Genomic DNA, 12,126 nt, shown 5'->3' with positions numbered 1-12,126 from the left:
CCAATAATTTTCGGTTTTAACTTCCTTTTAAAACTTTTAGAACGTATAATTAATTTCTAGTGTCTTTTATTGTAAGCAACTTGTACTTTTAGCTGTCAGCCTTTTATATTAGCATAGAAGAGCCAATTTATCTTGAATTTACTAATAAAAGCCGTTATTGTTTTTGTTATTATTAAGTCGTCGCAAAAACAGGTCACGGTTTTTTTCTCCTCCCTTTCACCGGTGTGAAACATAAAGGAAAAATAAGAACAGGCGACGAATGAGGCTTACGCGCCTATGCAGCCACTTAGCTGCGACATGTGTCAGAGTAACGTTGATATTTTGAACTAAGCTCTGGTAAGAGAACATGAGAAATGAGAGAACCATATGCCTCATCTATCAAGTCATTTTAAGACGTTACCCAGTCCTTCCGCGGATATTACCACGCGCGTTGGTGGTTTCGTGAAGAGAAAAAGCAGGGCGGAAAAAGGCCGGGCGGTGAAACGGGCAGTCCGCTCTTGGTCCAATGTGTAATGCGGGGAAGGACTGGCACGAGCGCTCTTTCCGCGCCTCCGGTGAGATTAATGGCTGCCAAAAATTTCCTCTCAACGAACCGGAATCAAATTTTCTTTCTTTATTTTTGAGCCACCAGTGCTGTATTTTCAAAAGTGTTTTTGATGCTTTAGACCCAAAATGCAATATGTTTATGTCTTTTGTAATGATGTTTAGGTAGTTTCGTCGTAGGCGGCCCAAATTTGAGTGAGGTAAGACAGTGTCGACTGCAGGTATGTCCCGCTTATCATGACCAAGCCGTGATCCGCTTCTTCTTTTACGAGTACTCCACATTACTCCGCTCTAAATTTTACATATGTTGAAGATCGATAGCTTTTACATAACATAGTAAAAAACCAGCTGGATGTATTTGGATATAGCAGCGTTTCAGAACTTCAAAGTTTCCCTACTCTTGGCAAACGCTTGCTTGGATTTTGCCATAGAGACCGAAAAGTAATAAAATTTTGCGAGTTTGAGTTTCTCCTGAATTGCAATCAACATTCGATGTTTCATCAAGGCACAAACACTTTTGTCTGTAAATACTGCTCAGTTTTGTTTGTCACGGTGAAAATCCAATAAATCGTTGGTTGTCGATGAAAAAGAGCGCCCGCCATTGCGTGTTTTGTAGCTATAAACATGACAAATTGGACTTCAATTCCACTCTTTCGTGTAAAAACGTACATCGAACTCAAACAATATCTCTGGCTTAAAATATGTTCAAGACTGATGAATGTTTGAGAACACATTAAAAGTTTGGCTTAAAATATGGGAAGACAACAGAAACAATCAGCACAGTTACGGTAGCGCTTTCATTGATCAACCCGAATAAGGATTCAATTTCGATTTTGTTGTTTGAGTTCTCAAAACTCCATATCTATTTCATTTTCGCAGTATAAAATTTCACTATGTTAAAGTAACACACATGAAGTTAGTAGCCTTATAGCGTTGGTGATAATTGTTGCAGCATCTCAGCACAAAAGATGACAGAAATGATCTTCGTGAAGATTTTATATTGACAATTGAAAACACCGACTCGGACTTAGAAAGTGCACGCGCTGCATTATGCAAATTGGCTACTTGTACGCGTCAGATTTATTTTCCTTTCCAGGTTCAAAAGCTTCTGCAAACTCGCCAAACGAGCAGAAACAATAAGAAACTATCGAAACAGATTTCGGTTATGACTAAACATTGTTCTGAGAAATAACCCGATACCAGAGTAGAGAGTTTTCTTGCATAAACTTTATTCTCAAGTCAAAAGCTTACGCGTACAACTAGCGCGAGCAGATCTTACTCATTCACAACGCGAAATTTGAAGTCCTGTTTTCAACCCTGAAAAAAAACTCACCTTTTCCCATTGCCTAAGAACAAAAAATGCACCAAACGAGGTTGCTAATTCATATAGAAGGGAGTCTCGTGGAATTTCTTCAGAAATCTAAGTTCTAGTGCAAGTAAGCGAAATCTGCTCGTCTTAGTAGACCCCCAGTCTACTGCATCACACCTTTTTGCTCGGACCCGCTCGTTTCACCGCCCTACATATAAGCGCCCTGGAAAAAGCGTGTAAAGCCGCTTGGACTGTCCACGTGAGCAAAATGCACGACACAGGATTGGCTATTTTTAGACCTTCCTGCGATTTCCGAAACTGGAATTAATCAAAAATAGCTCGAGATGAATTACCTTCCCTACTATGTCCCGGGAACCGGGGGACTGTGGTCTAATCGACTGGTGCACAAAGCCCCGGCCAAACGATCGCAACATTGTTGGGCGTCGTTGGCTCAAATTTGACCATTTTCATTTTCAAGGGTAATTAACTCTCTTACCCTTATCTTCAATTGGTTTAGTTGTTGTTGCGATCAGTTTTGGATATAAGAGCCACGCTTCTTTCAGAGCAGTTTCAGTGAATGAGTTTTTACAAGCGCTGCATCGAAAAGTAAAAAACTTGAGGTTGACGAGGCGTTTCTTAAAGCAATACGGAAAGCTCGAAACCCAAGAATAATGTGTTAGAGTTTGTAGGCACCAGTAGTTGAAAAATGAGAGGAGTCCATCAGGGTCTGGCTAATAAGGCGAGTATAAAAACGGCTTACAATATGGATAAACTGAAAAAGTGAGGTCGCATTTCCAAAGTTGATTCAGTGAAAGTCCTGTAAATAAGTTCTTATAAATTCTTGTTGCAAGGCAAAACAGGCCATTTTCGAGTTGCCTGTTGCCTCTGCGTCAAAACGAGTCTTCGCGTGTAAATCACTCATCATCACTTTCATTTTCATGCAAATCAAACTCATTTTCTTATGAAAGACGATAACTCGTTTTGAAACAGAGGCACAAGGTAACTCGGAAATGGCGTATTCCGTTATGAACTAAAACAGACTAGAATTCGTACCGTTCTCATTCCATAACATTCTACATTCAATATCCAACTCTCCAACTCAGTCACTTACTGAAAAGAGTACAAATAACACGTCAAACGAGAGATTACCCGCTGCACTTCCAAAGCAAAAACAAAAAAAGAAATAATAAAAAAAAAAATAAAAATGTAACTTGAGCTGAGAGGGTGACATGTTTAATTTGTTGTTTATCAACAAAACGATATCTTACATTCAACATATTACGCATGAAATATCTGTCCCTTTACTGCAACGTTACACAATGTAATCAGATCACCTACTACTAAGCTATCGATGCCCTATGCCTCTCACGGGGCAAGGAGGACTATGCGAGTAACCTACTCTTCGATTACCATTATATATTTTACATAAACCGATCCGAAGTTTTCAGTATAGTTTCTTTAAATACAAATGTCTTCAACCGCCAAACACGCCACACAAATAAACTCAACAAAGGTTTTAATTGCATTTTGGACTCTGCTTCTTGTGTCTACACGTTGATTTTCTAATTGCTTGACCAAAAAGTAATCGTTTCTCTGGCAATAAGCTCCTTCACTGCAAAACACGCCGCACTCTTGGACTCAACAAAGACTTTTCAACTGCATTGTGCACTTTCTTTTTTAGCATCTACACGTTTTCTTGCCAGTGTGGCTTCATTAAGTGGACACTAATAAGGCCGCAGAACAAAGCTGACACAGAAAAAAATCAATTAAAGCTCAGCGAAGGGCAAACTAATCGCGTGATGTATTATCAATGTTGAATTAAGTCGCCTTTGGCTACTTCTTTGCTTGGTTAATGCGACAAAGGTGAAAAACTAAAACCAATTTTAAGCGAAGCTCATTTACAGCAGATTCTCGCAATTCGGCAATTGAAAACTAGTTGACTAAAATAAGCAGGAGAAACCCGCCGAGTTTACAGCCAGCGGTTCCCCTAAATGTACTTTATTTTTTTACTAACATGCAAGTCAGACATTTTCCTAAAGGTATAAACCGGTTTTACTAGACTGACTAGAAGACAAACCGGTTAAAAGGAGTAGTAAATCCCGGTCCGCTGCCGCAGCCCCCCGGGGGTCCCATGTTGTTATCATCGTCGTCGTCAGGTGGTTGGTAGATGTTTGAGCGTGCTTTCCGTTTGGCAGTATTCACCGTCTGACGCTCGCGCTCCTAACAACAAAGAGAGCTTGCATTATGAAAGTGTACGTTAAACAAAGACCTTACTAACGGCAACCGTTCACTTCCCCATAATGGCCCCGCCCTGTTTAGTCCTAGGTTTGGATCCTAACTGCGCACTAGACTGCCAGTAACTTCTCTCTTTTTCTTAGACCGTAACGCGAGGGAAAGCGCGAGAGAAAATGGGCATGCGCACGAGGGCATTTCTTTCGCGTTCTTTTCGCGCCACGCTCGCGCCACGCTCGGCTGACTAAGAGAGACTACTCGACTGACTAAGAGACGCTACTCGTGTTCTGACTGCGCCAAAACCTATTGAAGTCTTTGTTGAGGTCATTATTTACATATTGCCTCCTCTAGCATAGCACTTTGAGTACAGAAGCCTTCATGCTATAGTAAATATGAAGCGACTTAAACCCTTTAAAGAGATTTTTAGCTGTTGGGTGTAATATTGAAGACGACATCGGATCGGCTTTCAGAACATGTAAACCTTCCCATACCGGCCACTTCATTTGTTTTTGTAAGTTGTAAAAGGTGGTTCCAAACCCTAGTGTGTGAACATTTATATGAAAGCTAATGAGCAGTCGTTTCACGATGCAATGTTTATTATGTCGCACGAGGTGGTTCTAACTTCAAGTCTGTTGCTTTAGCCTGTAACAGTTGAATTAAAATAAACTCTGCGATTTTAAACTCTTTGACCGCTGGTACTCTAAGAGTAAAAGGGTTAAACGGACTCACCTGCAAGTATAACAGGTTATCTCGATTAACAATGTCTGCCAGTTCCGGTCTGATCTCTCCCCCAACCTGCTTATCTTGTGGTATACTTATATCACCGCTGCTCTCAACTGGGATGACTGTGGCACAAGAGCTGACCCGCTTGTATATCAACACGTACGGAGTGTCCTTGGGAAAGCGCCTTGACACGTCCGCAAAGGTGCTGAATGCAGAATAAGATACACGACTGTCATTGAAAAGAAACCATGTGTCTTGATCACTCGTTCTAGAACTCGAACCGACGTCACTTTCTCCTCCTCCTCCAATCAGATGCGCAGAAGAGCGCGCGTAACAGTAATAGTGTCCACTTTCAGATGAAGTTCCAGAGTGGACAATAACTGAGCACAGTGAATAGACAATGTCTGCGGCAGATTTTCCATCATAAGTTAAGGCAGTGTCTCTGCTTGTACTGTCTACAATGCTTTCATGTTCTTGTTTCGTTCTTTTAGATTTAAAACACGACTGGGTGATGATGTCATTACTTTTGTCATCACTTCCATCGGGAACACAATCCTGCACCTCCCCTCCCCTGTCGTTTTCTTTCACATGCAAACGAGGCAACTTCAGAACAAGAGGGTAAGATACGCTCTGTAGTATCTTAGACCTTTGTTGTGTCCGTACATTGTAAGCAAACCTCTTGAGTGTCAACACAAGAAAGTTTGATGCCTTGGAAATGGTGACACTCCGCTCCGCGTCCTGTAAACTATTGCACTGATCACAATGGTATTGATTAGAACCTTCAAGTACTTCAGGCTCAAAAAAATATTCCAGTAACTTTGTGAGGGATATGTGTGGGGCGTCGGCCCTCAGGCCCGACTCGCGTAACTTTGTCGGCAGACTTGGCCCAGTAGTAAAAGACATTGAACTGTCTGCAGAGGCAGCACTATGCGATGAAGCTGCAGCAACAGCATCGCCATCTTCAGCAGGTTTTGATGTTAAACCAGTTGCATTTATGCTATGAGTGACATCTCCCCCTTTGAGACTCCGATCAGAGCTTGGAGTGGAATTCACATTCATTTCATCCTGCTCAACTGGTTGCTTAACAGACGACAAATTCTCATCCTGTTCAGGCACCACCCGACCTTCTAATTCACTGGCCTGTGGGAATGCCAGTGGAAGGTCTGTGAACTCTTCCTCTCTACAGGAGGTGTTATTACACCTGCGACAGCACAGGCACACCAACAGCTTTCCAGCAAAGGTGTCATCTATGAGCGAGGTTTTAGGCATTTCGTCATTGTTGCTATTGCTAAGGGATTTGTCTTCCTCGCTGATTCTGTCAAGAAGGAACTTTAGGAATTCTGAGCAGTCTTGTTGAGTACCAGGGGCAAACCATGGAGGCCTAGCAACCTGAAGGAACTTTGAAGGCGCAAAGGCAGATCTCTGTGAAAAAAACAACAACAGTGAGTTTAGTTTTAAGCCAAAAAACAATCCTTTAGGTTTCATATATTTCCTTACTCCATTTTAAAGTCAATTTGTAGAAAATCTTTACTGGTAAACATAATTCTGAGAAACAATTTATTTGAGAAACACATGCCTGACTAGGGTTGTTCAAAAGATGAATAATGCTATCCACCAGATAAATCACTATTCAGTGGAAAGCGTGGTTTGCTCTGTTAACACTTATCCACTGGATAGCGTAATCCTCCGTTTGAACAACTAGGCCCTGCTCTAAATTTCCACATGGCCTTCAATTCTTTCAAAAAACAAACAATATACATAAGACTAGACTGCTGGCAGTCTGTTTTTCTCTCGAAATTCAGCAGGGATTATGAGGCGAGACACTTTAACCTAAAGGGGAATGGGACGAGACATGGGAGCGGCATGCACGGCCATACTGGCCTTGTCCAGCCTTCTTCCCCACTCGGTCACCACCATACCGCCCTTGTGTGTTTGCAATGACTAAACACTCGTCTAAGCGACCCTTAGAGAAGAAAGCAGCTGCCAGCAGACTAACATAAGACAAAAGAAATAAAACTTCACCTGTGTTAGAGAAAGGAAGGCAAACACTTCCTGCAAGTGATACAGCAATGGTTGATGAGGGTTTGTCTGATGCCCAAAAATAATATAACGCAATCTGTAAACACACAAATGAATAATCAAGATTGTTTCCACATAACATTTAATGATTAAAGGTCAGCTGCCCAAAGTGGTGATTTAGAAAAACATAGAAACTGCCCATACCTTCCTAAAGGTAGCAAAGTTAGAAAACAAGATATACTTTGAACACTAAGTACTTTGAGATATGTAACACTTAGTGAACACAAACTATAAAGAGGAGATCCGACCTACAACTGACTGCACAGTGAAAAGTAACTCCAGTAGTCATGCCAATTACCTCATATCACCCATTTTGTACATATTTACATAGATTTTGTGAGCAAACCTGCAGTTTCTTCGACATCATAACCAAGGTAGTAAGTAATAAAGTCATACAGTAAGTCTTAAGTCTTAAGTCAGTCAGTGGTAAGTCTTCTTTTTTTAAAATGCTTTTACAAACTTACAAACGTCACTTACAATACATTAAAAAACCTGCTTACAATATTACTAATAGTGGTAAGTCTTCTCGCCGTTTTAACATTTTCACACAGTCTGTAAGAATGCAAATTAGTAATTTTGTCCACAAGTTTCCCCAGAAAACCACTGTGTCATATTGTTTATGGTTGATACCTTTTCTTGACAACATTTCTTCAGTTACTAGTAGGTGTATGCAACAAATTTTTTACACAACACCTCTTCAAAAGATTCTTTACAGTTAAGTTGAAAACTTACTCATCAAGCATATAGAGAGCCTGCAACACACTGTTCATATAACATGTGTTGCCCAAGTTAACTAAACCAGTTTTTCCAGTTTCAGATTTTGGTGTAAAACCAATGAGTGGAATGTTAAGAGCCTGTGCAGACCATGCACTTTGAGCCAGCCACTTCTTTATCATGACTTCTGAAGGTTTAGGTAAATCCTAGTAAAATGAAAAGAGGATCTGGCATGAAAAATCAATCGTCATTTTAAAAATGCACTGATATGGAGTCAAGACAGATACAGTAGAACCCTGTTAGTCTGGTCACAAACGGGCCACAAAAATCCAGCCATATTATTGGGGTGGCCGTATTAAAGGGGTTCTCTAAATTAGAAAATGACTGACTGAGCTTTAGTTCTGGCCAGAATAAAGTGGCCGTAATAACGAGGTGGACATTAGGCAGGGTTTCACTGTAGAAGAAAGAGCTCAATTATTTACACAAGCATGCAAATGTAATTTTCTTGTAGACTTGTTTTTCTAAAAATGAAAGATGGTGAACAGTCATGGGTTTTTTCCTTTCACTGAAGAACAACATGATTACTCCTTCAAGTGAATCCTGGAACTTTTGTAAGAATTCACATTAGTGAGGTACACAGGTACACCATACAGCCATCTTTGGGCCATAAAAGTGTGGTCATAGAATTCAACAGATTTTTAAAATATGAAAATGACTTACTAAACATTTCCTCTGGGCCAAAAAAGGGGCTGTAATTTTGAGGTGGTCAAATCAACTGGGAGATTCTAAATAAGTACTGTAATATTACGCATCTGAAAAAGATTCATTGTGAATTATCATGTTCATTATTGTACTAAAAGGCCATTTGACCACCACAATACCTGCAAACTATCAAGAACTGGTCCATATAGTTCAGGGAAGCCTGTGTGCTGATACATGAGGCAATGCATAAGTTCTGCAAGGGTCTGCAGTGTAGACTGCGAGGATGTACTGTTTTCCTTCTTTAGATTCTGTACAAGGCCGGGCACATGTTCAACAATCTAAAAAAATTAAACATGGCAGAAATTCTTCCCAATTTACTGATTTATAACCATTAATAACTTTACTTTGACTACATGCCTCTTACTAACCGAGTTCAAGGTCCATACTGTAATACTGTACAGACTGAGTTTTTCCCCCTTCAATTTATGGTCTGCACACTTTGTGCTTGAGCCATAAATCAAAGGGTAAAAAAAAAAGGATCCATAACTTACCGTATGGACCGAGAAGACAAGGTAGAAAGATATTTATTATATCTCTACTGTTTGTCTGATGGGTTCAGGAATGATTTCAATTCACGCGAAACGGCTTCAAATTTTTGACACAAGTCGAGAGCAAAATGAGTCAATTTGAAATCGTTGTTGAGTTGTTAGCACATTTTAATACACAATTTACAGTAGTAAAAGAAAGTTTTAAACTACTACTTGCTATAAAAGTTAGAAAACACTTGATGATAAATCAGGAAACATTTTAGCAACAAAAACAGCTTTAAATTTTAATGGGCCATACAGTAGAATATGGCTTGCTAAACTGACCAATCACAGTGCGCCAAGTAACTGAGAGATATACTGTAATAATGAGCTTTACTAACAAACTATCTACCTTTGAACTTATTTTTACCTCATGAAATGCTTGAGGAGAGTGTCGAAAGCTCAATAGCATATGAGACAGGACAACCATAGTGCTCTCACGGACGACTGGAAATAACAAGCGGCTGAAAACCTACAGAGAAAAAATAAATAGGACAAAATACAGAAAATTCAGAAATGATTTGAACATGACAAAGGTTACCACTATTATGTAAAAAATTGAAACTCCAAAACAAAAAGTGACGAGTGATAAAAACATTCAAACACACGCTTATCTTGATTGTCTTGAAGTGTTTACATGTTCACTAAAAAATTAACCTGATGGTGAAAAATACTCAAGGTACACCGACCTCTATTAAGCGGCCAACTCCAGGGAAATGGGAGGTGGCTGCTTAATAAGGGTTTGACTGTTTATCATTATAAGTATCATGCTTTCAAATGTCACTCCTGCCTTCCTTGCAATGTAACATGTAAGTGAACTTTCCTTATGTGCAGGGGTTTCAGTAACTCTTTCCGCAACAGGGCAAATGGTTTTCACAGGTGAGCAAAACTTTTTGAAATGAACTTCTTTATAAGAAAATCTTTCCTCTAGATGGTCAAACCAGGTGGGCAAAAATCATCCTCACAGTTGGTCAATTTTCCTACTCCCTGGCCCTTAATGAAACCCCTGTTAATGTGAACTTGGTGGCTGTCCAGATTAGCTAACTCTACTAATTAGATGTAAAGAGGCTTGCAAATAGAGGCAAAATGTCAAAAAACAAACAAGGTAATGACTATTTTGAGGGGAAACAAACTTACCTGAGCAACTTCTTTCAATGTAACAGAGATAAGAATTGAATGCTTTTTAGCACTTGCCAAGGCCTTCAGAAACCCAGTAATCCATTTGTCTACTTTTTTTGCACCTGGCCATGAGAGCCAGTTGATCATACGACTCAGGGAAAGAGCCAGGCTTTCATCAGAAACAGATGGATTAGCAGCCACAAGGCTTGTAGCTGACTGAATGGTATCAGTCGAAAAATGCTGTACAACACATGCAAGTGCCACCGAGGGATTGCGACCCACCCTGGAAACAATCTTAAAAATTTCAGTCAAAACTGGAAAGACAAGGGCTTGATTTTTCATCCACATCTTATTAAGCAGAGCCCCAATAACAGCACCATTTTGAATGCATGACTTCATTTCCTCTTTCGATGTTTTAGGGAGTTCAGTTTCGCTCAACGCATTGATCAGTGACAGGTTAAAATGAAGTAAATTCTCACCAACTGGCCAACAGTGGCTATACTCAATTAAAAGACGTGCCACAGCCGCGCAGAAGTCTGTGTTTAAATTCTTTTCCACCCAGATATGAGCTCTGTGGCGCACAACCGTGTACAAAGAAAATATTTGTGGAGTGTGTTGTGCCAGATCAAGTGACGTCCGCAAATAGTCGATAAAACTCACAGACAATTTTTCGCGTTCAGCGAGAAAAGACAGAAGAAATCCCTCAGTGAAATACTTTTGAAAAACGTCCTTTTGCCGCTTTGCCCACGTGGTAAGCAACAGTCTTCCAGTTTCATTCAGAAACTGTGAGTTTTCTTCTGTCATCCATTGAGTTCCAATTTCAAAGATGGACCTGTTTTGATCCTCCGGTACGTTATTGCTAGTTTTTGGGACGAGTTGTTGAACTAAAGACTTCTTGACATTTTCAGGGTGATTTGAAGCCACAATTCCCCTTAAAATCTGGTCCATGGTGGCAGCAAAAACTACAAAAACTGCATTCGTTCACTGATGCTTCGCCGTCAGTTTGTGCTGACAACATATACATACCCGGATGTGGCGCAGGCCTGAAGAGGTCTGGGGCATTGTCTGGAGCAATACACCGGAAGTGAAGGTGCGTCACAGGAGCATCACAGGAAGTCACAGGAAGTCACAGGAAGTCACAGCAGGATCATTTAAAGAAAATCACTACTTGCGGTATTTGACAATTCGTTCAAATTGCTCTCACCTAACGGCTTGTGCAATTTTAAGATAACTTTCAAATTAATGTATGGGTAATCGAATGGTTTCAAGTGCAATTTGGAATAAATTGGACACTTGTAAGTAAATTTTTCGAAGACTCAAAAAGAGAATTCACAAACCGGCTGAACGAGTGCATTCGTAGTCTTTGAAAAAAAATTACGAGTGCTTAAATTTATTGCAAATTGTACGAGAAAGATCATTTGATGGTGTGTTCCTTTTTGATGATATAAATGTAATTTAGTTTTAACATTTTGCACTCAATTGTAATTTTCTGCACTGCTTTAATCCGCATGTTGAAATTTTTGCAAGCATATTATTGCACGAGCCTTGCACGAGTAATTTTAATTGTAGGGGGCATCCGGGGACCATCTTTTCAGGGAGTTGACGGGGTACTTGAGAATTCCCCGCCTGCCCGTACCGCGTGTTGAGCAACTTTTTATCAAATCCATTTATGGTAATTTTAGCCAGTACACTTCAATCAATACTGTTCAACTCTATTTTCAGGATCGATTTAATAGAGTGAATCCAATATCTGGTTGCTGATAATTTTTCTGACATCCTCTTAATTTCTGAATATTAGTCCTGGCGCCAGAGAATCGGGCGGAACAAAGGCCTTACTGACTAAATAATAAACCATATCAATCTATCTGGAGGGCCCTTGAAAATACCCTCACAGTTATCTTCAATTTCCCGTTGTTCTCTCGACTCTCCACACCAAAGCGTCTTTCAGCATTCAACCTGCGATTTGTTTGTCAATAACTAAACAGATTAAAAAGACGGTGAGGTTGTGAACAAAACTCAGTTCAAATTGAAAGGTTTGGGGCAATATTTACGCTTCAACACCCTTGAAGCTGTTTGTGATCACTGTATTCGCCAAGCGCCTGTATACGCAGGGTCGCA

General features: G+C 40.2%; 1 protein-coding gene across 1 annotated transcript; it reads right to left on the bottom strand.

Moving 5' to 3' along the window:
* Positions 1 to 92: 92 nt before the first annotated feature.
* On the bottom strand, positions 93 to 11,922 carry LOC145496795 (ubiquitin carboxyl-terminal hydrolase 38-like). The gene is made up of 7 exons (XM_081476540.1): positions 10,027 to 11,922; positions 9,260 to 9,361; positions 8,482 to 8,640; positions 7,619 to 7,806; positions 6,830 to 6,923; positions 4,814 to 6,229; positions 93 to 4,072 (listed from the first exon to the last, which is right to left on the bottom strand). Exons 1-7 carry the CDS (start codon positions 10,954 to 10,956, stop codon positions 3,917 to 3,919), a joined length of 3,045 nt encoding a protein of 1,014 aa, XP_081332666.1. The 5' UTR covers positions 10,957 to 11,922; the 3' UTR covers positions 93 to 3,916.
* Between the last annotated feature and the right edge of the window lie 204 nt (positions 11,923 to 12,126).

Source organism: Orbicella franksi, chromosome 9 (genome assembly GCF_964199315.1).
Source record: "Orbicella franksi chromosome 9, jaOrbFran1.1, whole genome shotgun sequence".
In the NCBI taxonomy this organism is placed as follows: Eukaryota; Metazoa; Cnidaria; class Anthozoa; order Scleractinia; family Merulinidae; genus Orbicella; species Orbicella franksi.
Note: the sequence above shows the minus strand (reverse complement) of the source record. Positions and strands in the feature narration are given on the sequence as shown.

Coding starts and splice junctions, on each gene's coding strand:
- LOC145496795 (XM_081476540.1), bottom strand. CDS start 10,956: ATGGACCAGATTTTAAGGGGAATTGTGGCTTCAAATCACCCTGAAAAT. Junction 7,807..8,481: donor CAGTTCTTGATAGTTTGCAG/GTATTGTGGTGG, acceptor TCATTTTACTAG/GATTTACCTAAACCTTCAGA. Junction 6,230..6,829: donor CCTTCCTTTCTCTAACACAG/GTGAAGTTTTAT, acceptor TTTTTTTCACAG/AGATCTGCCTTTGCGCCTTC.